This window comes from Homarus americanus, unplaced genomic scaffold (genome assembly GCF_018991925.1).
Source record: "Homarus americanus isolate GMGI-L3 unplaced genomic scaffold, GMGI_Hamer_2.0 scaffold41366, whole genome shotgun sequence".
NCBI classification, from domain to species: Eukaryota; Metazoa; Arthropoda; class Malacostraca; order Decapoda; family Nephropidae; genus Homarus; species Homarus americanus.
In genome coordinates, this window is record NW_024723541.1 from 2720055 (window position 1) to 2747823 (window position 27769).

At 39.1% G+C, this 27769-nt stretch overlaps 2 protein-coding genes across 2 annotated transcripts in view; one reads left to right on the plus strand and one right to left on the minus strand.

Moving 5' to 3' along the window:
• Positions 1-2262: 2262 nt before the first annotated feature.
• On the minus strand, positions 2263-9873 carry LOC121863524 (gastrula zinc finger protein XlCGF57.1-like). The gene is made up of 3 exons (XM_042362207.1): positions 9789-9873; positions 8317-8424; positions 2263-5304 (listed from the first exon to the last, which is right to left on the minus strand). Exon 3 carries the CDS (start codon positions 5243-5245, stop codon positions 3416-3418), a length of 1830 nt encoding a protein of 609 aa, XP_042218141.1. The 5' UTR covers positions 5246-5304; positions 8317-8424; positions 9789-9873; the 3' UTR covers positions 2263-3415.
• Positions 9874-17294: 7421 nt separating this feature from the next.
• LOC121863525 (mucin-17-like) overlaps positions 17295-27769 on the plus strand; it is an 83918-nt gene continuing 73443 nt past the window's right edge. Inside the window, exon 1 of the mRNA XM_042362210.1 lies at positions 17295-17566. The gene's annotated coding sequence lies outside the window, so the exon portion shown is untranslated. The remainder of the gene's footprint in view (positions 17567-27769) is intronic.

Below are 27769 nucleotides of genomic sequence, written 5' to 3' on the forward strand. Positions count from 1 at the left end.
CTCAACTCCTGGGCTTATTGTAGACTCAGTACTTTCTTTACTTATTTCACTCAACAGCAATTACTCAGATCTTACACTCTTACTGCACACAACCTTACTGGTGTTACATTACATTACCTAGCAGGACCAGTTCCTTGGCCCTACTCACAATACATAGTACATGGCACTCCTTGTAGATTACTTTACTTCTCACACCTACTGGTGGTACGTGGCATTACAGTACAGTTACAAGACCTTACTAATAGTCCCAAGTGGACAACTTTACTTCTCACACATAACAAGGTATTTTACTTCACATACACGTTAATACGGAAACAGCAGATACATGGGTCCACTACCCAACATGGGATAATTATTTCCAACTAATTATCCCCAACATAAATATTACAACACCCTCTATTGACATATATCTTCCAGGGAGTGTCCCAGGGTAGAACACTGTTTCACGGTGGTAGCCAGACACATGACGAGTCTGGGGTCTGGCACCAAGAGGCAGTGGAGCAGATTAATCAGGCCGCATCGGTGCCATCGTCTCATATATTGATCCCTGCTGGGTATCTATTGCATCTGGGGCCGTTGTTGAGTGACCCAAGAGTCACAATTGGATCTGAGGACAAACGGCAGAGCGGCGCCAGGGGACGAAGCATGAGCAACACAATCACAACAAATCTTTTGTCTGGGAACGACAGACATATTTACGTCATATTACTTCTTACAGTGGGTGAATGACAATTCAAATGTTAAAAGCATGAACACTGATATTCACTACAATTGACTGAATCAAACCGAATGGCTACACATATACATGCATGAGGACAAACGGCAGAGCGGCGTCAGGGGACGCTCGCCCTGCCTGATGCGATGGTACATATACCCCCGAGTTGCCAGCGATCGCTACTCACGCAATGAAAATAATTACAAACAAACTAACTGTTACTCATTCAAGGAAGACCCTCAGTTGACAAGGGTCTGGCAAATTACTTGGAGTTGATTTACACAGACTAATTCAAGATTGAGCTTCCCAGGAGAAAGTGGAATAAACACTGATCGACAACTGTCTTCACAAAGGCGGGACAAATGGAGGGAACACTAGAGTAGCGTCTATGGGGAAAAACACGTCTCCTTCTCAGGGGTTGCTAACCCACTCATGCTTTGCAGTCGACGGAGTTTAATAAGAATCATTAGTTAAATAGACTAGCAGTCAACGTGACCATGACAACTGTACAGTACTGTATGGGAACTGATCTATGCTCATCTGTACTGTACTGTACAGTACTGTACGTGTACTGATCTATGCTGATCTTTACTGTACTGTACTGTACAGTACTGTACATGTACTGATCTGATGCATATGCCACATCTAATGAGCATAATCAAAATGAGATTCCATGGCGGGTTTAGATTTTAAATTTGATGAAAACAGCAAATTTCGTCTGAAGGCAGGCGACAATAGTGGTTCCACGGCCCGATCTTTCAAAATATTTTTTTCGACAAATGGTGGTGTGGCTGAACCAGGGACAATCTGAAAGAGAATCGGAGTCTTACCTTTACTGACGCCAAGGCCGCTGTGTATATACCCATAGATGTTCAGGATCTCCTGTAGGTCGTGTGAGTGACAAGGGTGAGGTTGTCTGTATACTGAAGCTCAGTATTGGAAGCTGCCGACACCTTTGTTCCTGCCTGGAGTCGTCTTATGTTGAAAAGACCCTTCACCCGGTACTGGATATCCAGTGAACGGCGATGTATGGCGCCGATCAGCATTGTGTAGGAGGAACAAACGGTCTACTCATAGTTAATATATATATATATATATATATATATATATATATATATATATATATATATATATATATATATATATATATATATATATATATATATATATATATATATATATATATATATATATATTTACAACTTACAATTAGATCAAGTGTTTTATAATATATATATATATATATATATATATATATATATATATATATATATATATATATATATATATATATATATATATATATATATATATATATATATATATATATATATATATAGTCTTTTAATAATATCGAAAAGGAAATGAACGCATTTGCTGTTTTTATTCAAGACATCTTCTCAGAGGCAGAAAGGTGCTCTGAAGATGTCTTAATGAAGCATCTAAAGCCAAGGCATCACTCGTTTCCATTTTCCCGCAGATTTTATCAAGATTTATCTTATCCACGCATTGTGGATTTACATGATATATATATATATATATATATATATATATATATATATATATATATATATATATATATATATATATATATATATATATATATATATATATATATATATATATATATTATAAAACACTTGATCTTATTGTAAATAGCACTAATTGCCAGAAAAATGGATTCACATTTTCAAAAGCTTAAAACCTCTGGTAAAGAAGTATAGTACTGTACATTATACTATCTATGACTATTTTAACTTAAGGTTAACCTCCAAAAGCAGTATATACAATATACACAAATGTATTCTATACACATTTCAATATGATTTATGGTTATATGAAACAAAATCATGACTTTGCACACCAACTGTACAGTAATTGATGTGGTAAACATAATTTCCAAAACATGGGCAGGTAATACAGCATTAAGTCCATCTTCTGTATGTACAGTAGCTAAAAAAAAGTATCTGTGCATACTGTGTGTGAAACAATATGATAGGTATTGAGATATGTGTGTTGTCTCCTTATATTGTGTGATAGTAATCACTTAACTGTTTACTTTATTCTTATTTGCCAACTCACCCCCCCCCCTCCCCCCGTGTTGGATACTGAATGGTGGTGGGTGAAGACATGCATACCAACCCTCCCGAGACATCTCGAGTTGTACGTATAATTTGCGATGTCATCGAACCCACCCTGTCAGATACTTTTTTTTTAACTGCTGTACATCCCTATTTACATGATATGACATGACTTTTCTCAAAAACTATTGGCCAAGCATACATCTTCAAATGTACGATGATGAGCACTATAGCATCTCATCATATACAGTAATACTGTACTTAAGCATTACAGGGTACATAATGCATAGTACTACAGCAACACATCATACATAATACTACAGTATCACAACACAATTGTCACAGTGATACACATTTTTATACTTCTTGACCTATCGTAAGTCAAATTCTCACTTAACCTCTGTTAAATTTTAATTTAAGTGCATTTTCTTACGGCTATTTCTTGAAGTGAATTTTATCAGTACAGGTACTGTGCTTCATAATCAAATCTGATTGATTTGGTGAACTCAATTTCTGCCTAAATAGATGCATAGAATCAAATTGTTTTATCTTTTTTCATAATTTCTTACATGGTGGTGTCAAAAAATAAATGGAGCCTTGGTCAACACTACCCATGTCTTTACTGACTGACTGATTGACTGCCTGAACCACTGAGTGAATTTCTCTCATCCTCACATCTCAAGAACTCAATTTTGATAAATTTTTGTTCACCCTTACTTTCCCGTACACGTAAAAGTTTCTTTACATCATCTTTATGTGAAAATTTTTCCCCACATTCAATATACTTGAACTCTGTCTGATCAGAGCATTTGGCCAATCCTTGTTCACTCATACTTTCATGGACAAGTGAATGTTTCTTAAGATCATCATTAAGTGAAAACTTTTCCCCACATTCCATACATTCAAACTCCTCCCTAGTGGGGATTTCGACCATTTCTTGTTTGACGCTCATTTTTGCATGGACAACCAAGTGTTTCTTGAGGTCACAATTCCGTAAAAATTTCATCCCACATTTTTTACATTTGTCATCCTTCTTGCTGGAGCTTTTGCCTAACTGTTGCTCATCTTTGCTTTCACGGACAGACAAATGTTTTTCGAGGTCATCACTATGTATGAGCTTTATCCCACATTCAACCTCCTTACTAATGGAGCTTTTGACCAAATCTTTTTCATCCTTGTTCACATGAACAAGCAGGTGCTTCCTGTAATCACCTTTACGTAAGAACTTTTTCCCACACTCGGCACACTTAAACTTTTTTATACCATTGTGCACGAGTGAGTGAGTCTTCAGATCACCATTGCGTAAAAACTTTTTCCCACATTCAGTACACTCAAACCTTCTGTTACCAGAGTGTAGAAGCAAATGATTCTTGAGATGACTTTTTTGTGAAAAATATTTGTTACATTTCTCACATCTGTACTCTTTGACACCACTGTGCACAAGCATATGTTTCTTGAGATTACTTTCATGTGAAAAATGTTTCATGCATATATTACATTCATATTTTTTTACTCCACTGTGTACACGCAAGTGTTTCTGGAGATTACTCCCATGTGAAAATTGCTTCCCACATTCATCGCATTTAAACTTTTTGATACCACTGTGCACAAGTGAATGATTCTGGAGGTGACTTTTTCGCGAGAAATGTTTCCCACACTCATCACACCCAAACTCTTTGACACCACTGTGCACAAGTAAATGCTTATCAAGAGTACTCTTTTGAGAAAAATGTCTCCCACATTCATTGCATTTAAACTTTTTGACACCATTGTGCACAAGCATGTGTTTTTTGAGAGCACCTTTCTGCAAAAAGTGTTTCTCACATATTTGACAACCAAACTTTTTGTCACCAACATGTACAAGCAAATGATTCTCAAGAGTAGTCTTATGAGTAAATTGTTTCCCGCATTCATCACATTTAAAATTTTTGATATCACTGTGCACTAACATATGAATCTTGAGATGACTGTTTCGTGAAAAATGTTTCCCACATTTATCACATTCAAACTGTTTGATACCCTTATGGACAAGAAAATGGCTATCAAGATTTCCCTTCCGTGCAAACAGTTTCCCACAATCCTCACATTTAAAATTCTTGACACCACTGTGCACAATCCAGTGTTTTTGGAGACTACTGTTATGTGAAAATAATTTCCCACACTCCTCACATTCAAATTTCTTAACACCACTGTGTACAATTGAATGGCAATCGAGATGACCTTTCCGTGAAAAAAGTTTCCCACAGTCATCACACTTAAAATTTTTGATGCCACTATGAACAACCATATGTTGTTGGAGGATACTGCTCCTTGAAAATGTTTTCTCACATTCATCACACTCAAAATTCTTTATGCCACCAAGCACAAGCAGTTGTTTTTGAAGAATATTGTTCTGAGATGATGATGTTCCACACTCTTCACTGGTGGTATTTTTCTCTTCAATAGACATTTTGAATTTCCACTTTGTACTGTATTGTGTTTGGTATTGAGATGTGAAGTTGGCGATACCTGTAAAAAGAACAATTTGCCTTAGAGAGTGTATTGCACACAAGTATAGTATTCTGGCTTGACAATAATTGTACAATTAGTACAACTTTCCATCCACAAGGTTCTCCCCAAGTATGGAATATTAAGAGACAATAGTTATTAGCACCAGTGGGCAGAGACCAACCCTTGGCTATTTTCCTAAGTAGTATTTCTAATTTGGTATGACCCTAGGCAATATGAATCTACTTGTTAGCACCCTCAAAAATGGTGGAGGGGGTTAGCAGAGCCTCTCAAGCCTATTACACCCCGAAACTAAATATTTAAGGAGTTGGTTTTCTAACCTGATCACAGTGAAGTAAATTTTAAACAGAATTTAGTCTATGAGGTATCAATTTCTTTTATATGGAATGTTTTTCATCATTGAAATAAAAATTATTGTTTTATATGATTTATTAACTCCTAGAACAGCTCTTAAATACTGTATAACCAACAATGAAAAATCAAACATAGTGAAAAGGATGCACAAGCTTTAAGAAATGCTCTGAATAACTTTAGTAACCCATTCAAAGTCACTGAAAAAGACGAATTATTTTGTTTAACTTCTGGTGATTCAGTATCTCTGGAAGTTGTTGAGAGTTGATGAAGTTGGCCTGGAACATTTTCAGAAATTTTGTCAATGATCATTGAATAACCAAGCAAGTCCCTCTCCATGAGAACATTCGGAAATCTAAACTGCTGAACTTTGAAGCCATGTCTTTAAAAGTGAATATTGCCCGCTCTAAGAAAACATTTGAGATAAAAGCAACACACAATGTATTTGCTCAGTTTACACTTTTAGCAGCTAAAAATGACATAGATTTAGAAAAAGTCCTTTCATTTTCACTTGCACCTGTTCCAAGGAGCCTTGCAACTCATGATGGATACTTCATTAAAACTGATAAGTCTAAATTGCAACACATCATAAGAAAAGATTACATTGAAGAAAAACCTCCAAGTAGGGAGATCATCCACATCATTGATGGAAATGCTTTGCTTTACATTCTCCAAAAGCAACCTAGAACATTTGGAGATATGACAGCAATGATATTCCAATGCTTGACATGAGTCAAATGGGGTAGGGTTGAGTTTGTGACCGATTCATACCATCTGTTGAGCATCAAATATAGAGAAAGAGCAACCCACGGTTCACGAAAGGGATTTATCATAAGCGGACCATTGACAAGGGTCCCCACAAACTGGAAGAATTTCTTAAGCATAAGCAGTAATAAAATACCTAAAGGAGTGGTCCAAACCTGAATATTGAAATAAACTCCATGAAGTTCAACTGTACTTCACAAACAAAGACAAATGCTTTATTCTATCTAGTCCAGATGGGAAGAGAAATATGCTACAAGAATGTGAAGACCTGTGTTCAACAAAAGAAGAGGCAGATCCCGCACGATACTGCATCTCATGCATGCCGTCAAGCAGTCTGATAAAACCTCCTGTGACAGTCAGATCATCTGACAGTCAGATCATCTGACACCACAGATGCGTTGTCTGCTGGTCCATCATTACGCTGCAAACAATTACAAAACCCATGTCATGATGGATTCTGGAGCAGGCGATAAATGGGTAATGATAGATGTAAAGAGCATTGTCACTAAAATTGGTGGAGAATTAAGCCTATCTCTACTTGGCCTCCATGCATTCACAAGCTGCGATAGTGTGAGTGCCTTTACCTGTAGAAGTAAACTTCATCCATGGACCTACCTGGTGAAACATTCAAACATCATGAATTGTTTTCAGAAAATGGAAGAACGTACAAATCTGACAGATAAAGAATTTAATGAATTGGAAGATCTCACTTGTAAAATTTATGGATATCACAATGAGTACCTGGTGCAATCCTCCTCTCCCCATGGTTCCCTAATCAGTCCTCTCCCCATGGTTCCCTAATCAGTCCTCCTCTCCCCATGGTTCCCTCATCAGTCCTCCTCTCCCCATGGTTCCCTAATCAGTCCTACTCTCCCCATGGTTCCCTCATCAGTCCTCCTCTCCCCATGGTTCCCTCATCAGTCATCCTCTCCCCATGGTTCCCTAATCAGTCCTCCTCCCCCCATGGTTCCCTCATCAGTCCTACTCTCCCCATGGTTCCCTAATCAGTCATCCTCTCCCCATGGTTCCCTCATCAGTCCTACTCTCCCCATATAGATATTTCTGATTATCGCTTTCGTATTGGGTGCTTGAATTTTTTTCCTAAATTACAATTTTTCTACCAATATTTACAAAGAAAATCAGCAAATAATAAACCAGGTCAAATACAAAGAAAGTCTATATGTTATGCCATGCAGAGTAAGTTATTCTATTACAAGTTGACCATCAAAAATCCGCCAATCGATAAACCGGAACCTTCAGTTTTCCGGCATGGATTTCGGAGCGCATTTTCAAATTTCCTGCCTTGGCGCACCATTGTTTTCTGGACGCGCCGTTTATGTTTTGATAGCGCTGTACTCCAGAATCAGCTGTTGGGTCTTGCTTGCACCTGCTAAGAAGCATTCATGCTCATTCCTTCTGATTTTATCATTTAATTGCTGCTGTATAGCCCCATCATGGATTCAGCAAAGAAAAGCGGTGGCGTAAAACGTAAACATCGTGCGTTGTCGATCGCAGAGAAAGTGGAAGTGCTTAAAAAACTTGTGTCTGTGCGAACCATTTGTGAAACATACAGCATCGGCTCTTCAACAGTGTATGATATTAAAAAACAGAAAGAAAAACTGTTAAAAATCTTTTCTGACAGTGGATCAAAAAGGAAAATGTTTGTAAGGAAGTCAATGTTGGAGGGAAAAAGTGCGGAACTAGACCAAGTTCTCATTACCTGGTTTAATCTTCGTGTAAGTGAAGGTGTGGAAATTTCTGGTGATTTATTAAAGGAACAAGCCAAAGTGTTTACTAGTATACCCACAATCAACAGTTAGTGAAAGACTAACAATGAACCCAAACCTTACAGTAAATGATGTGAGGAGCCATAAAAGGAAATGGTTAAGAACCCACCTCTCCTTCCTGGGACTCCTGGGAAGAATTTGCTGTGGTGTCACATCCAGACAGGTCCATCTGTACTCATGGATCAAGACAGGTAACCACAAGCACGTATTCTGCTTTCTGAAAAACATTTTTTATTAGAATAGGTTGAAATGGATACTTAAGTCATATAATAAATTAATTATCTCTAAAATAAATGAAGAATATTTTGTTGAGACACTTTGTTTAATGCCCTATTAAGAAAAAATTGGTAAACTACACTACATACAATCCATAATTTAACCAAAGAGCCTCATTAGTAAGTGATTAAACATTAAGGCCCTCTTATCACCCACAAGCTCTCTTTTAGTCTCAGATGATGTTTTAGATGTTTTTTTTTAGATTTGCCCTGTGAGGGGGCTAGTTTATTAGGCACCCCCTTGCATCCTGTTCAAGGTTAAGTGCAAAAGCATTTACAATGCCCAACTGGGAAGCATGTGGAGTTCATGCTTGCCTTCTTGACTCAAGCATTTAAGGGTGTAAGTGCGTATATTTTAGTGAGTGAGCTTAAATTTAATTTTTTCTCTTGGCACTTTAAGATAAATGTGGCTTGCCATATTTGGCGGTGTACAAATTGACCCGGCATATAAATTAACCTCAACTTTTCAGCTCAAAAACTCATGTTTAAGGCTAAACTTACCCTATAGTTCACAGCTCCCTCCCCCCCTCCCATCACTGAAAATCCATTGACTCAGGACTCACCACCTAAATTTAACTTCCTAGCCGGGGGGGCGGAGCCCCTGTCATATTAAACAGAAAGTACTTGGCCAACCAGAGTGCACTCACGAGGCAGGTGTGGTTCACCCCTGCTAAAGTTAACCATAGTGAATTATTTTCTTAGATTTATCAAAGTATTGAAGGCAACAAATGGCTTTGGGAAAAAACTATTTATAGACATATAGATACAGTAGATAGATACATTACATAAATAGATACAGTAGCTCGACAAATATAAATATAGAAATCATTACCTTTTGCTCAGTCTTGTTGCCAGAACTTATATATTTTGACTAAAACAATTCCAAACAACTTTTATGGTATGATTATATTTTACTAAGAAGTTGGGGGCTTCTCTGGAATTTATCTTTTAAGAAACAAAAATAAACTGTTTCTCAAAAATCCCATGAAAGCATTCCATTGTCAAGTCTGCAGTTATCCTCGACATTTATAAAATAAGTTATATTACTTAATCAAATCTGAACCAAAGAGTAAAAGATTAACAGGAATACGTTTATATTGAAAAAAGTAAGAAAATATTAATTAAAGCAACAAGTCATGGATTCAATTAACATGTTTCAATTAACATGTTACATACAACAACACAGTCACTCGGCAGCCGCTTGTTTTACTCATCAGTTTTCTCTTTTACACGTACAACAACAAAGCCTATTGTATATACACACACACACCTTAAGTTTTCCTCCTCTTGGATGTGATAAACTTACCTTATGTCTTCCTTGTGTTCATCATGAGCTTAAGATAAAGTGTCTGCGTACTACAATGGCGAGTGACCTTGGTATTAAAGATGACTATGTTAAGAATCATACCACGAACAGCACCTTTTGTTGGTGAGGATAAATTTTAAAATATTAGTACCCAATAAAAGTTAACTACAATCTTAAGATGATTAGCTTATGCTCGGATAATGTGTTTATATTTCTCTAAGAAAATATTTGTATTAAGAATATGATAAGTGACAATACCAATAGAATTTTCTAACCTGTAGTAGTGGTAATAATTAAAAAAAAATGTCACGAACGAAACACTAGACCATTTATTTACTAATGGTTATAATTATTTTGAAAGTATATGATAAGTTTAACTTTTTGCAAACTAGATCATATTTGATTTGGTTGGTTGTAAGAATATATGAGAATTGCGATTATATGTGGTAATTATTTAACATTACTCAATTTATTACTATATAGGGCAACAGGGTCAAAAGCCAAGACCTTTTACTAAATCCCACAATATCTACCTAACTCCTGAACCTATTTACTAACCCCTGAGCCGAGTTAATATGGATTCAGTAATTTCGTCATTTAAGTTCGCATTACTGAAGTACAATATCTTTTAACTATAATAAAAAGTAACGAAGTCTTCCCAAGAAAGTTACATTTTCTTTTATCGCATCAAAGAAAATGGAGGTAAATAAACAGTAATGAATGAGATTAAATGAAGGAATTAAATGACTTTGAATGAGTTTAAAGATGTTGCCGTAGTATTAAAGAGAATAACAATAACAATAACAATAGTAATTATATAGGTCATTTGGGAGGGAATCGTCAGAGAAGAAAAGCGTCTTAGAATTGTCTGAACTAATGATTGCGAAGATAAAATTCTGTAGATTCGATTGGTGGCAATAATAATAATAATAATAATAATAATAATAATAATAATAATAATAATAATAATAATAATATTAATAATAATAATAATAATAATAATAATAATAATAATAATAATACCCGGTAGTAATAACAATAATAATGGCTATCTTTTCAGCACCACCCTTAATAATTTTGATATACCATTGTGGATCAGTATTGTGCAGGTAAAATTAGTACACTGTATCCCTCACACTTAACACACATGTAGGTCAAGCTCACACTGGATGTACCTGAATATGTGACACTGTTAGCGGAGTAAATTTCAAATCAATTCTCAGAGGTTTCTACTGTATCTGTGCTTATCTGTTCTTGTAGCTGGTACTAAGTCATCTTTATTAATCACCATTTTCCAACATTTCCACTATGATCCGTTGAGGAGAAAGATTAACATCACTCGTCACAATGTGATGTAGTCGTGGCCAGAATTAGGCTAGGATATAGACACATCTGGCAAGTTAGTAACGCTGTACCCATTAGGGTGTGTCAATTTAGGGGGTGAACTGGCTAAATTGAAAATCGAGTAATTTGGTAGCAATTTATTGTAGTCTTTAAGCATGCAAAACAATATTCTGGCATAAATTTTTTTTTATAATAAGTCCTACCTACATCAAATGGATTTTTAAATGTACATATTTGTGAATTTATAACATAACCAGCGTTTGCACACATGTTACTGTTTCAAGTTTCAAATTATTATATTTTATTATCCGTAGTCTATTTGAAAGTAACCAATGCCTTCATACTCTCTTTGCTTTGGTTTCTTGTCATCAGTAGTCTGCTTGCTATTTGTGCTTTGATGTAACCTTCTCGCCTCTCGTGGCTGTAAACATGGCCCGCTGCTTCTGTGACCATTTTCACACATCTCTCCACACTTTGAGTGTGGGAAGGCCACTTCGGCACCTGCATTGGAGTCTCTTTAAGGTTTCTCAATTCTTGGCTAGTTAGACTTGTTGTCAATGGTGGCTCTAAGACTTCCAAACTCAAGTCAACCAATTCTGACAATTTGGTGGCATTGACGTTTATTGGGGGAACTTTTCTTGAATGAAACGAACAGTCTCCCAACTGGTCGTCATCTATTAGCGTTCCTCTAATCTTTAGAATGACTTCTACAGCCTCGGTTCGGAGATTGGTACATTGACTGCAAAGCATTGCTTGCAAAACTGCTTCTGATCGAGCATACCAAGCGGACCTTCTTGCCACAGGTAACACGATGTCCCTCACTACCTTCCTCTGTGTTCTTACTAGCTGCAATTGAAACAAAAGGTGATTGGGCCCATCCACCCACATAGGATTAAGTTTCACACTAAACCACTGGGGAAGATAAACTCCAATAATAAATTCAACAATTAACCTCAAATTCTTCAGCACTTTGCCCTTCAATTCGTGTTTGGAAATCCAAATCCTGCAGAAACGAAGAGCTGTAGTTAACCAACGGCTGTGACTGACAGGTCCAATCTCCAAGAGAGCCAATGACTGAGGCACTTCTCCTGATCTTATTGCTTGGGCAATACGATAAGCATAGGATTGATCTGTGCTGAGATCTTTGATGACTCCTTCAGACAACGCCGGAAGGGGAGGGCCAACTTCGACCTTTGGAAAGGTTGTATTTATTTCTAGTTGTGTTGCTTCATCCAGCATGATGCCAAGGGGACCTGACCACTTGTTGTTGCTCTTTGTAGGACCATCAAGTTCCTGGATGAGATGACGAAGAGGTAGCTCGCCTGTATGTAAATCACATACAATCCAAACAAGTCTTCTTCCTAGTTTTTTCTCTAAATGCGTCATTACACCCCCCTGCCATCCGGTGTTCACTGCAGTTGAATCTCCACCAACAGCCTGCAGTGAACTGCCAAGTCCTCTCTCCTGAACCCAACATAAAATATGATCAGCAATGACCTCTGCATGTTTCTTCCCTTCTACTTCAGTTTCGGGAGCAAAGTGAAACAAAAACCGACCACCAGGCTCAGAACAGACAGAGTAGTGTTCTTCTTTGATGAGACCTGGAAACTTTCTGTTCACTCCCTCTACTTCTAGCAAAACTTTTGTGTCATCTATTCTTCCATCAAACAAAAGACAGGAGAGCCCTCCCTCGCTTAAATCTTTTTCATGCTGATCAGATATTTCCTTCATTATTTTTTCTTGTGCTCTTCTAATTTTATTATGATCTATCACCAAAGATACATCCTCTCGGCTGATGAGGCCTGCATCTATCCAAGCGGCAGTTGCAATTTCTGCAGCCTCACGAAGTCCAGCATGGTGGCGAATACTAGCTAAAGCAATGTTTGAAATATTTCTTGTGTTGTATTTCATTTTCTTTGGTAAAGGTTCAGATGGCTCTTTGGAACTATCATCTGATGTTGCTTCCTGTTCATCAGAAGAACTATCAAAGAAGTGATAAACATCTTGACACAGCTCTTCCTCTCTTTGGATGGCTTCTTCACTCTTCATTTTCTTCTTTTGTTCCCTCTCTCGGATTTGTTCTCTCTTCTTGGCATTAGCAATCTGCTTCTTTGTTTCTGAATAATCTATTGAACCCATTTGCATACTTCCTTGGCCTTCTGCCTTTGTCCTCTGTGCCTTTATAAATTCAAGCTCTAAAACAGGGATCTTCTTTTCACGAGGACAACCACAATCAATGTGGGAATTATTTTCTCTCTTACCTGAGTGAGAACAGTTGGATTCAGAACATAATTGTATGGAGCACTTGCAGGTCAAAATGTCAAACAGAGTATCAAGTGTGTGCAGAAATTCATTTTTCCTGGCCAAGTTTCCTTTACCAAGTGATGTTTCAACTGCTTTGTGCCATAATTTCGTTAGTTTTAGCTCAATAGTTCGACACTGATTAATCACAGGTGGTTTGAATAGTGCATTAGCTTTTGTCCATTGATGCAGAAGAGGGACTATCATGTCATTTATGAGTTCTTTATCTGTATAGTTCCTTCTGTCCTTTGCATTTTTTTCTCGAAGGAGTAACCCTAATCTTAGCATGTCTCTCACTGTTGGAAGTTCTGATACAGGAAGCTCCTTCCCTTTACCAACTAGCAGGCTCAAGTGGGTTGACAACTGACTTCTTGTCTTCAATTTTGACATCTTCACACTATCTGACAAATAGAAAAATATTTCAATGTTTCATAATTCAATTGTTGTTTCAAAAAATATCAATTTGTTTATCAAAAATGCTGTAACAGAAATAACATAATAATTTCTTAGAACATAATGTTTTATACAATGATATAAGTAACTGCGACAATCAATATGCCCTACTTACAATAATTAAAATGTAGAATTCGTCTGGTAGAGTAGGTGCAAGTGCAATGAGAGCAAACCACCGTCTATGATATCTAGAAGGAGAGTGAGCCGGGCGCCTTATCCTCACGCTTGGTACAAGTCAAAACAAGAATTAAACTGTCCCACACGGAGAGCCTGTTCATGTTCATGTTCATGTTCTGACATGCATATTGTACACAAGCTATAGAACCATAAAATACTCCATAATCCATATGCTTACATGAGATTAGTTAATATCAAGTGAATAATTCTAATCAAGTCTCATTAATTTGTTGAAATACTGATATTTGAAACTTTAAGGTATAATTGATGTAGGTGAGGGTTATTTCAATTCATTTTTGTTTGCTAATCTCAAGTTTAGACATAAAGAGGCACAATATTTTGACTACCAAATTTGATTTTTAACATGTTGACAAAATTGACACACCCTAATACATAGGCTCTGCAAAGCCTGACAAGCACACCATCCATGATTATCTTGTCGGCGGCATAGATTGCTTCATCATAGGTGAGTGAAAGCAAACTCAATCAGCAAACACACACACACACACATAAAGACAAGAATGCTATGTCCCCTTCTCTCTCTCTCTCTCTCTCTCTCTCTCTCTCTCTCTCTCTCTCTCTCTCTCTCTCTCTCTCTCTCTCTCTCTCTCTCTCTCTCTCTCTCTCTCTCTCCGGCGGAGGATGCTAATGAATATGATGTATTTCATTCTTTGTGTACGAACCTCTGTCCTGTATGGCAGTGAAGAGTGACATTACCCACATGAATCTGACCGACGTATATGTATGTATGTGTGTATGTGTGCATATGTGTATATATATATATGTACATGTATATGTGTATGTATATGTGTATATGTATGTATATGTGTATGTGTGTGTGTACATATATGTATATGTACTGTCAATGAATATGATGCATCTCTTTGTGTACGAACCTCTGTCCTGCATGGCAGTGAACAGTGACATTACCCATATGAATCTGACCTCTATACATTTATAGCTGTCAATGAATATGATGTATTTCTGTGTGTATGAACCTCTGTCCTGCGTGGTAGTGAGAAGTGATACCACCCTTAGTGTCAAGACCTGACTGAATTACTCAGAATAGGCAAACTGTACTACAAGCTTTGCCAATAAATTTGTTAAACTAAAAAACTATCTTGTTCAGTTGTGCGTCTGCTGCTTTATCACTAAAACACAGACAACGCAGATTAATGTTTATTCTTTGTCATTTATAGTAAGTCCATATCATCAAATTATCGTTATCAGTGTCGCATTGTTGTCGTTGTCAAATTAAAGGCTGTCATTATAGCTCATACTTAGAATAGACATAATATGACGAGTTGAATGTGAGGATAGAGTTTTTGTATCTTTCATGATTAATGGCGCCATTATGGAATATTTTACTCTTACTCCAGTAGCTCTTGGACCAGATGTCCCTTCACCAAGCTTCTCCACGTCTGTTTGTATGTGATTATTTTCTGCCACTTCTGTATGTTTATATCCAAATCCTGACGTTGCATCCCATAGCGGAGTCAGTCCAGAGGTCGAACGGTAGCCACTCTGCCATTCATGTCTTCCCCCCATCCTTGAGCAGTGTCCAGTCCACCAAAGTCTGACTTCCTTAAACACACCACATCTTGGATTACACATTGCCACGTTAACTCCCCGATTTCCACACTGTGCCTTCTCCATTGCCCTCCTCCACACCATCCACACCACCCAGCACACCCAACCTTCTCTTCCTCTCGTTTGTAAGTGTTCACGTTTCACATCCATAGAGGATTGTTGGTCTTATTACCACACTATATGTATATGTAACTTAGTTCTCCTTGTGATGCTCCTGCTGTTCATGACTAAGGGCACTCAAACGTACATCAGGTTCTAGCAGATATTCCCTCCTTCAGCCCCCATTGTAATTGAAAGAGTAATTAAAAACATGAATTTAAGACTGCGATTGCTTGATCAGACATTTTATTGAAATTATTTAGAGTTATTTTGAGAAATTTCGTTATCGTAACGCTTATTCAGGTATTAAGGGAACGGATATTTTATTTCAGGTCATGTAAATTTCCAATTATACACAAAAATATAATAACATTTATTGGTTGAATTTAAGTAATCTCTACAAGAAACTCCTTCCACAATGGTAGCCATGATCTTAGAATTTATTTAAAAGGAAATTCTTACATCTTCAGTTGCAAGAAAACTAAGAAAATTTAAATACTAACAACAAAAACGGGACAAAACTAGACGACGTAAACAAAGCCGTAACTCACTCATAGTGTTCATCTTTGTGGCACAGTACTGTGTAACAAGGCCACATTACTCACTACAGAATGGTCGTAGAGATGTGTGAGGCTGGTCACTCTCGGTGTACAAAATGCTATACTGTGAGATATGAAAGATTCACCACTGGTGTTAAATGAATCATGAATGTATTAAGTTGTATTGGGTTCAGGTATAATCCCATTGAAGTCATGATGCTGGTTTTAGTTTTTATATTTGTGTTTTACGTATAGCCATCCAGTCAGGTCTATTCTGTCCTCTTTAGTTGAGAAGAATATTCGTTACTAGAAATGCTGAGACTGTGTACAATGGCTAAGAGGTGAGCATATTGATGTTGTACAGTGTATAGTGTCAGTATGGCAACCCCACCTACCTGTTCTGTTTTGTTTTCATAGTTTTAAATTCAGCGGTGTCTTGTGTTAAAGCATCACCTATTTCAAGTGAAGGTTATTTCAAGTATACTTTAATCCCTGAAGTTGATATATATACTTCTTCTGATACTTGTAAATAAATTTTGAGTATATGCAATTGAGATTTTAAGAGTTACGATTATAATATACAGAAAGAAGTTCGTGTTAATTTTGAACTCTTTATACGGTTTTAAATCTGCGTCTATTGGTCACCACTTGTTCGTAGACGTGGCGGAGGTGGAGTGTATGACTGAGATGTGGCACCATTGTAAGCTCATTATGTGAGTCCCAGTTTAAATCTCTCAACTCTGTAGTCACTTAAATAAACCTTTTTGGTACACACACTGACCAAAAATTACGTTCACTACAGCTTTACGCTCAATAATGTATATTTTTTGGTGTGGATTACTCGTTGGATCTTATATGAAATAAAGTATTATATATGAACATCTTAGGCGAGTGTTGTGATGAAAATGGTTAGTTGGCACCTGTGTTGTAGGAGTGAGGGAGGGAGTCAGTACAGTGAGGTGAGGCAGGTAACACAGTCAGTGCAGGTTAGGACGTGAGGTGGGGGGTACACCATGAGCATTTATCTCAAAACTTCATTTACTTGAGAAATCTTCCTGGATAGTGAAGTAGAATTTTAGTTATTTGTAGTGAGAAGTGTATCTATTTCTGTGTAAGATTCTGTGGCAATACGTTTTGAGGAGACAAGGAAAAAGTTCTACAGTGTTCACAGCGATACTCAACCTTGTAGTGTTGAAGCCTGAAGGTGCACACCAGTGGAAGTCAATTGTCATTTCTTTTTTCGTCTTAATCAAGTCAACTTCTTCAACAACAAAGGTGAGTGAGGAACCAAACACATTATGTAATACTCCTAGTTATTAGATGTTATTGTATTTTTGTATATTACTAGAAATTTGCATAAGACTTCTGAAATAAAATGTTCGTTCCGTACATATAAAGTGATTATATACACATTTTACTGCGTGTATCAGTGGTACATCAATTTTCCTCCCGGATTCAAAAGATCGTCTTGTCACCCCCCTTCACCTAACAAAATACAACACCGTAGTGTATAAACTTTATGCAACAGGATATAAATTATTTCTTACAAAAAGCTACCATTTTATATGATTATCTACTAACTTATTAATATTCAAGCTCAAATTATATAACAGACTCATAACAAAGGTCAGGGGAAGGGAAGTCCAGGGGGGTGACCTCAACGCCGCGCCCACCAGGTACCGATCCATCCCTCCCTCCCTCCCTCCCCCACACTATGTCCATCCTCAAACGCCTTCTCTACTGTACACTCAAGCTGCTCCTCCATGACACGCCAGACTGTTGATTCCTTACTAAAATTATACGACACGAATGAAGTAAACCTAACTAACCCTAACATAAGAATAAGCTTAAGTTAGAAGATTAGATTTGCTTCCCATCATGGAGTCATAAAATATTGACTCTGTAGCTCCTAGGATCCCACGACCGCGCGCAACTTATTTCCTCGGATTTGAATTTTCTACTGTAAATAAATATCGCTGGTGAAGATACAATGAAAAATATAGAGATGAAAGTGTATTTTTTTCCGTTTGATTGATATGTGTGTGTTGTGTCATGTCCACTCCTATGGGATCTTTCTCTCAAGGAATACACAATCAATTTCTTAGCTAATGTAAGTGGGTAAGGTTAGGTTAGCTTTGGTTCGTTCCCTTTGTTGTCATTAATGATCCTTGACCCCAGAGACAATATCCCAGGAAGGAGGAGGTTAACGTCAGTTCTGGGGGCATATAGCCGTCTGGAGTGACCGTGTGTGTGTGTGTGTGTGCGCGTGTGTGTGTGTGCGCGTGCGCGTGTGTGTGTGTGTGTGTGTTTGTTTGTATTTAATTTGAGTTCAAGTGTTTATTATTGTGTGTGTGTGTGTCTGTAAGTGTGTGTTCGTTATATTATATACGATTCATAATTTACTTGTGTGCGTTTCCTATCTCAGGCACCATCCCCCGTCTTGGTGACCTCCCCCCCCACCCCTACCCCCCCACACGCCCACCCCTACCCCCACACCTCCCACCCCTCCCCCCACCCCACCCCTACCCCACCCCTCCCCACACCTCCCACCCCTACTTACCTCTCCCAAGACATGATTCACCCTTAAGGTCTTGGGCAATCGAGAATGAAAGCCCGACCCAGTATCCCGCCTCGCCTCCCAAACCCCCCCCCTTCCCCCTCAGAACCTCCTACCCTCTGACCTCTTCGACTAAGGTCACTCGGTACCGTGGCCCTGCCTAACTCTCTGATCTCCAGGTTCGTTTCCTCTGGCTCGTGACTCTCTCTCTCTCTCTCTCTCCCCCTTAAACGACTCCTCCTAATCTCACTCTTGAGGTGGAGAACTGGAGGAACAAAACGAATATTAACCCTAAATTATATGCTAAGGGGACGTAAACATAGTAGGTGCTGAATGCTAAGTGCTGGGTGCTATGTGGTAGGTGTTGCATGTTAAGTGCTGGGTGTTGGCTGCTAGGTGCTGGGGGTAGGTCAAGGATATAGTTTCTTAGACCAAATTTGACTTATGATGAAGAAAGACAAATGGAATTAAGTTAACATAATTATCTTTTTTTCTGGTTTGTTATTTAATTATTTATTGTGTCTGTCAGGTCTCGTCTGTAGTGTTAGTGAGATGTGGACCCTAAAATCAAATCCTTTCCCCGAACTCACTAAACTGGAAGAACAAGGAGGATATAAATACGATAGAAAATAATATGTAGCTTACTGGGTATGTAAACAAACTGACCTCCGAGGGGGCTGGGTGGAGTGCCATTGACCTAAAAAACTTATAATGACAAATACCGGTTTGAAGGACGAATCCATGTACTTTATTCTCCTGTTAAATTAAGTGCAGTGCTGTTTTTGTGCCTCTCAGCTGCTACGATGATGCTACTTTGTTTTTGTGCCTCAGCTGCTACGATGATGCTATTTTGTTTTTGTGCCTCAGCTGCTACGATGATGCTACTTTGTTTTTGTGCCTCAGCTGCTACGATGATGCTATTTTGTTTTTGTGCCTCAGCTGCTACGGTGATGCTACCTTGTCTGTTACTGAAACCACAATTTTTTTTAAAGCCTTGGAATTTCAATAGCTAGTGATTTTGCAACCGTCTGTAGCTCAACTCTCTCTCGCCTGTGACTGATGGTTTGTGTGCGAGGGCAGTACAGTCCATGATAAACGACCTTAATATGTTACCAAGATACCACGAGATACGCATGTCCAGAGGGTGTCTCAATATGACTTAAATAATAATAGAAAATTGGAGCAGAAATCTAAACATACAAATTACAGTAACTACAGTAGAGTGGTTGGTGTTGGAGCCCTAATACATCTGCACGTGAACAGGGATTCGTCCCAAGGTGGCGGGTGGGGTGAACGATGCAACAGCTGTGCCCCAAACTGATAGCTAGAGACATAATGATGATAAGAGGGATCTGAGAGGGCCAGTGTACCGTGTGTGTCTCGATAAGTGGCTTATGGTAGATACTTATGGCACTGAGTACGACCCTGCCATTGTGAGTAATAGAGAGATGATCTAACACATAATTCTTTATCGCAAATGAAAATAAAATTGACGATGGGTTGTGACAGCAGCATTACCACAGTTAAAACAGAAAATATCTTGTAAATAAAAAGGCAGGAAGTCTTAATATGAACGTTATTCAGACGCCTATTGCTGTAGTGTGAATATGGTCATGGAAGTGTGAAAACTGATACAATAAAACAAATGAAACTCACTTATACCACGACTAAGGCCCCGTTACAAGAGCATTATTCACGTGTGTGTGTGTGTGTGTGTGTGGCACCTGTCTCGGTCACTAGGTGTGTGTGTGCGGAGGGGGGGGCTAATTTACAATCACACTGGGCCATGAGACAGGGATGCCCTGCAGGAGGTCGACGGTTAAAGTAATCAATACGTGATTTACAACCTCAGGGGGAAGCTTGGCTGTGCCCTGACCAGCGTCGTGCCCAGGCTGTAGTACCTCTGCCCACATCCAGTCATTACGGTATGTCGACACGGGCAGTTCACCCCACTAAGCAACACCGTGGAGCTTCATCCCTCTCACCATCACTGCATCACACAGACACAAACACCACCAGCTACTGTACGTCATCACTTAATGTTTCCCCTTTACCTCTAGACGCCACACCGTAAGAAGCTGCACTAGACGAACCTACTCCCTCGTCCTGCCAGCACCGACGTTCTTTTCACGGTCAGGATAATATTATTATAGCGTAAATTCACCAGCGTAAGGAGCTGTGGTGGGAGGTGTACAGAATAAGAGGTGTTATTTACCTTCAGGTCCGAGTTATCGGCAGTAAAACATCTTGAAGGCGAGGATTAGGGATAACACTGGTGTCTTTACAGGTGTTACAAGCAATCATCTGGAGGAGTGTGAGAGCAGAGTGAGGGCTCGGCTGTAACGCGTTAATTCCATTTACGAGAGAAGCGGCTTCTCGGCGGGGGGCGAGTCTTACAATTCACAGCCGTCGGGGGGTGGAGGGTACTTTTCAGGTAGAGGAGGGAGGTGGTCGCTTCTTTACGGCTGCCAGAGGAGTGTAGAGAAAGACAGGAGAGGGTGGGGGAGGTTCTTGGAATGGACAGCAGAAGGGAAGAAGGAGAAGAAAGTAGACGTGGATTAAAGGTTGATATAAACTCTTATTTTATTTTTAGGCTTCAATATTCTTCTTAACCTTTAGGAACACTGGCTATACGTGTCATGTGTTGTCAGTGTACCATAGCTGTGTTTCGTTACTCCTCCCTCACCAACACACTGGTCTTTGGGTCTAGCTGCTTGGTTGTATTCACTTCACTTTCACACAACACCAACAACACTCGCAAAAAACCCTCAGACTCATCTTCTTCAATCTTAACTAATTGTTGCCTCGTGTATGGGGTCAGATTACGTGTTAAATGACCTTAGTTGTCTAGAATATATTTAAACAACAAACAACACGTATAGAGTCGACTGTCATATCTTAGACTGGGGTTATATTTCGTTTTTTAGGCTTGATTATTTTATCTTAAAGGCTGCAACACCAGGAAACAGAGAGTAAACAATGTGAGGAAAAATTGACCACCGGGTGTGCGTTGAGTCTCACTTGAAAACTCATCTCTCACGCCCGAAAACCTCCACCAAGCACGCCAGGAAGGGATGAGGATTCGGCTAAATAAACAAAGCCGAAAGTGTAACAAGCTGGCAATAAAAGGTTGTACAGCAGCGGGAGGTTGTACAGCGCCCACATGAGCGTTTCTTGACGTGGGATAGTAAGTTTCACGTCAGTCTACTAAGATAAGTCCATTTTTACTTTGATATTCACTGTAAATAACCTTTAAATCACCTCTGGAATTCCTCAAGGCTTAATATTAGTTCCTTTTATCTTCTTACTCTATATTAAGAATCTTATATCCATCCCCTTCAGCAACACAACAGTCCTTCGTTGATGAGACCGACCAGTTGATTTTATACCGTTGTGATGCTTACGATCGGTCACATCTCCCGGTAAATCGCTGACGAACATTACAAGCATTAAGACCATTTAGATCACGACAGATGTCCACCAGCTGTTGTCTTCCGTGTGAGAACCGAGATAAAAAAAAAAGACCTAAGACATACGATGATATTGTGGTCTGCTTTGGTCTGGGTGTAGGAGATATTATGTTTATTAAATCTAAAAGTTGGCTGTCGACTTTCTACACCAACGTTATGTCAATCTGAATTCAACACGACATATGTAGTTAGTATTATCGTCAACAGATGGCGTACAGGGATCTCAGTTTATAAAAGAGATCGTTAAAGGAGAGAAAACAATAAAATAAACACAACTAGTAGACACAATATATCACGTATAGTTTGTGGTGGTATATTGCCGCAACTTAAAGTAAATATTATACATTATTCAGGAGTAACAGTAAAGGTTCACGGTTTACATGATATTGGCACAGAGGCACTGTTAGCGTCTCTTCACACACACACACACACACATTCCCTCAGGCTCCAAAAACCAGTATTATGTTACCTTTGAAATGTCCCCTGAAGTGAAGGTTAATCTTATTCCACTGACAATAAGACGTTTATCAGTGTATGAAAACAATGTCACACTCACAGTCCCACTAGACTAAACTTTCTCTCAGCGACAAAAAACAAGAGGAGGCAGGAACCAACCAAGACGGATTCACAAAATGTTTTAAGGTTAATATTCCTGGTAACTGAAGATGTAAGAATGCCTCTAACCTAACCTAACCTAACCTAATCTAACCTAACCTAACCTAATCTAACCTAACCCTAACCTAACCCTACCTTAATCTAATGTTTATTGCCCGAACCTTCGTATAAACATCATAAACATACCAGGTTATATTGTCTGCCTGAGCGAGGACAATACCAGGAAGAGACTGGTAACCTGGAGAGCAAAAAAATACCTATACATTTTTAACTAGGATGAATAAACTCCTATAAAAAAGTATAAATAGTTATACTTTGTTATACATTGATTCATTCGTCGTATGCATTAACTAGGAAGATGATCAGTAAGAAAGTACCTCGTGAAGCTACAGGAAAAACAATTCCTTTGACCATCGTTATGAAATTTGTGGTTCCCTCCCCCCCATACTCCCCTACCATACCCCTTCCCATGCATCCCACTCCTCCACTACTCCCCCATACCTCCTCTAGTCCCCTTCCCTCTTAACTCCCTCCTTACATCTCTACTAGCTCTCCTCCCCTTGCACCTTCCATCCCTCACACTCCCACAAGCGCCCCCCTCCCCCGCCCCCTCAGACAGTGAGTCACACACACTGGCGTCCCAGATCTGCTGTGGAGCTTGTAGGCGACACCCAAGTTCCTCACCACACCCGGGGACACAGCTACACCCTCACCGCCTCCGTCTACCTCTACGCCCCTTGGCCTCACCTACACCCTCACCACCTACGTCTACCTCTGCACCTCCTGACCTCACCTACACCCTCACCACCTCACGATCCTGTCCACCCCTTTAACCCCCCTTAAGGACTATTGGTGGGTCCCTACAGTGAAAAATAGGTCCATTTTTCCTCGTCTTTCAGCGTTAGAGAGAGTTTTGTTTCAGTGAGTCGGTGTTGTCTCGCTCCACTGCTCATCCTGCTTCTCAAACTCTCCATGGTCTCCCTCCCTCCTTCCCACCCTCTCCCCCACCTCCTTCCTCCCTCCTCCCCCTCCCTCCCCCTCTCCCTCACTTATCCTTTCTTCTTCCTTCTCTCCCTCCACTCCCCTTCCCCCCCTCTCCCCCTTCGTCCATAAGGGTGAGGTGAGACAGGAAACACTAGTAAAGGCGGGTCAGCTGCTCGCCTCCTCGCCCAACGTCACCGGAAATCGTCAACAGTGATGGGCCGCCACACGAAGCTCAACATCTGCTTAAATTGATCGTTTCCAGGAGCTTATCGGTGCTCTCACTTAGCAGCTTACTCTACCCGTCACTCTTAAGCTTTTCCCGTAGTTCTAAAATTCTACCTGGATTTGGGAAACTTAAGTTGGAAAGGAGAAATCTACTCTTATCGTTATCCTAATGTGTGTGTGTGTGTGTGTGTGTGTGTGTGTGTGAGCCATGACATCACCTGAGACCAAATCTGCTTCTTTCTTTATGCTGTCTAACGTTTTTAACAAGTATACTCAAAGTAAAAACTCAAACATCTTCTCTAGCATCACATTACTCCCAGTCGCCTCACTCTCCCCTGTTAAACCTCGTCCAGAAGTAACCTCGTCTCACATAGTCTGTCAAAAACTACACCAGGAACACAGAAATGGTGAGTTTGAGTAAGAGGCAGCGAGGTGGAGTGGGGGTGTTGTGTGAGGGAGTCAAGGCTGGGTGGGGACGCGTCACCACACAACCATGGAACGCCTTCCACTCTCACCCACCACCGCAGGGCTCTACATTATGGAAGACCCTCCCTCAGGCCCTCAAGATGGTGGTGAGGAACAGGAGAAGGATCTGGCGGTATGCATCATATTTAAATGCTTGTAAACAACTCTGTATTCCCCGCCAAATAATACTTATAATTATTGAAAGACATAGAGTAATAATATAACATTTTTCACACCTTTCTTTAATGATTATGAATTTTTATGACCATTTCAATGACGTGATTCCTGCCAGGGAGGTGTAGGACGTCGATGTCAGGTTTCAGAACAATCCATTGCGTCATGTTTGAGGAAAAAAGTTGCTAAACGACGCCTGGCAGCTTCTCCTACACTGTATATACTCTTTCGTGTCGGTGAACTCTGCTGGAAATAAAACTCGAGGTTGACATACTGGTAAAGAAGACAAGCTACGGGGACAGCCTCAATAAATAAAGTAAAGCGTCAGAAAGGTTACCAATGGAAGTGTAGCCTCTTAAAGCTTACCTCAGACTATCTTTGGTTGAATCGATGTTTGTTATTGATCGTACGAGTTGACCAGCACTGTTTATGTACACACGGTGAGCCGATGGGAAGTTGTATGACGATTTTATTGAATATCTGTCTGTCAGTTTGTCAATCATTCCATCTTGTTCATATTTAATGTCTTTAGCTAACAGTGTCTGGTGTCAGCTGTACAGGTCTTGGGGAGAGGGAGGTGTAAAGTTATATAAATCGATGTTGACTACGTTGTTGATTTTCTCGTATTTATATGAACCTTTTCCAATGTTTACTACGATGGTAATCTTGTGTTTATATGACTCTCTTTCATGTTTGTTTATCATATATATTTTAAGTTTATTTTTAACCTCTTCACGCGATGGACTGTTTATATTCAGTATTTAATGTTTATGTTTGTGTTTATTACGCTACAAACTTTTTATGTTAATATAAATCTCCTCTGTACTAAACCGCATTAGTTTTATATCATATATTTTATTATAGCTTTTACTGCTGTCGATATATGCAGGAGGGGTGAGCGTGTGGGTAACCTTCACTGTGGTCCAGCTGCAGTAAGTGTGCCACCACAGTTACCTCTTATGAAGTATTTGTTGTGTATTATTCTCTATCATTCCTGAATTAACAGAACACAGACCCAAGGTACTTATTTTTCCTTAAGTCTTAGCGGTCGTTTATGATTTCATCAAGTAAGAATGCCTTTCACTTCTCCAACGGTTGATATTTCCGGTGTGTTTCATAGATAAACCTCAGCCACTCAGTAGCCGCACCACAGTGACGTCACATGTGTCTGACGTCACACGTATCTGACGCGACACATCTCTGACGTCACGCACATCCGTATAAAATTCTGTTTAGTTAGAGGAGTGAAAGCGTCCGGCGCGTTAATAGTATCGTGCTTAGGAGATTAGTAGAGGAGGAAATGTTGTGTTTTGAGATGCGTGTGATGTTCCCGAGGCAAACAGAGGCTGGAGTAGTGTGCTGCCAGAACCGGTATGAGTATGTAGGTGAGAAGTAACGGGGTCTGGGAGTCTCCTCAACAAGTCTCATGATACGTGCGGGACATTCTCACTACTGGTTCATGGTATCATCCAACCCCCTCTCATGTGCTCCTTAAATAAACAATTCTTTAACCTCAAGTAAAAGTACATAATTCCTAATAAATTATTTACCGAGTCGAGAGGAAATTGTAGTGGGAGGAGTCAGGCAGATAGCTAAGTCTCCCCGCCAAGAATGGATAGTGGCCGTAATTTCTAGTGGAAGTCCGGGAGGTGAAAGTAATCGTTTTGTGACATTTCCCGTTATGACCAATTTGTTGAGTATGAGGATAATGAGTTAGGTTAAGTTCCAGTGACGTGGTGAAGGGACCCAAACATGTACCCTAGAAAGCCTTTATTCTATGTTACTAAGTTTAGGTAAATGGTGTTGACATATTCACCTGTATATACAATGTAATTAACCTCTTGAGGAAGGTACCAATCCTCTGAGAAAACCTAAAGTTATTGGTAAGTTAATTTGGACATGTTAACCTGACCCCTTGAGTACGGTGCCTTAACCCTTTGAATACGATGACCATATCCCTGAGTACAAAATTATTAAACTAAGAGCGTTAAGTCAACAGATTAATTCCTCAGAGTACAAAGATCTACTATTCAACTAGAAATATGAACATTTGTAAAGCTAAGTACAGTTATCTCCTATCATTACAAGTAAACCATATATAAGAACCTAACCCAACCTAACCTAATCTAATCTAACACACAATGGTACGAATCGAAAAGGGTGTTTGTGTCCGGAAACAAACAAACTCCAACACGCGTATACAAAGTTTCAAGAAAAAGCATCGGGAAATAAAGGAACAGCGTGTGAGTGTATTTAACAGACTAAAGACAATAGGTCTCCTAGAAAGAACTTGTTGTTGGGTGATATAATATTAATTTGATTCATAATGATGTTGTAATCGGCGTGGAAATAGCGTGGAAAAGTAATAAAATAAATGGCATAATTTTATTCTCATTTTCAAGATTATTTAGAGTTGTGAGTAACGTAAATAATTCGGTTTTGTTAAGTATTGTGTAATGTGATAATGAAGTGCAAACAATTGGTGGTCTAAGAGGCTTACAGTATACATTTAAACTATAGTGTGTCTGTGTAAAAATAATTGTTTATGTCTGAGAACTGTGTTTGTGTACCACTGGATTTCATATATCGATGTAAACTCAGAAACATGTATGTGTGTTTGTCAGGTTTTGTGTTTTGCTTGTATTATAAACTGTTGTGGTACAGGAAGTTGTTTGGCTGTATTCTGTCTCCGCTCCGACAACAAAAACACTAAAAAAAGAGGAAATCAAATGACGTTTTCCTGCACTTCCGGGTCACGTCGTTCATTTGTTTACATTTGTATGCGGGTTATTATATCCGCGTCAGGAAATGTAGACCTTAAATCTGGATGCTGACATGTGACTTGTAAACTGGATTTTTTCTCTCTATATAGATTCTATGTAAGAATTCCTGTTATAATTTTGACACATTAGGTTTCTATAACAAATTTGAAGACATGGGACCCGGATAGCAAATTAGAAATCACAAGCCGCAGGCAATGTCAAAATC

Excerpts from the sequence above, each read along its gene's own strand:
- LOC121863524 (XM_042362207.1), bottom strand. The coding sequence starts at position 5,245 with ATGTCTATTGAAGAGAAAAATACCACCAGTGAAGAGTGTGGAACATCA.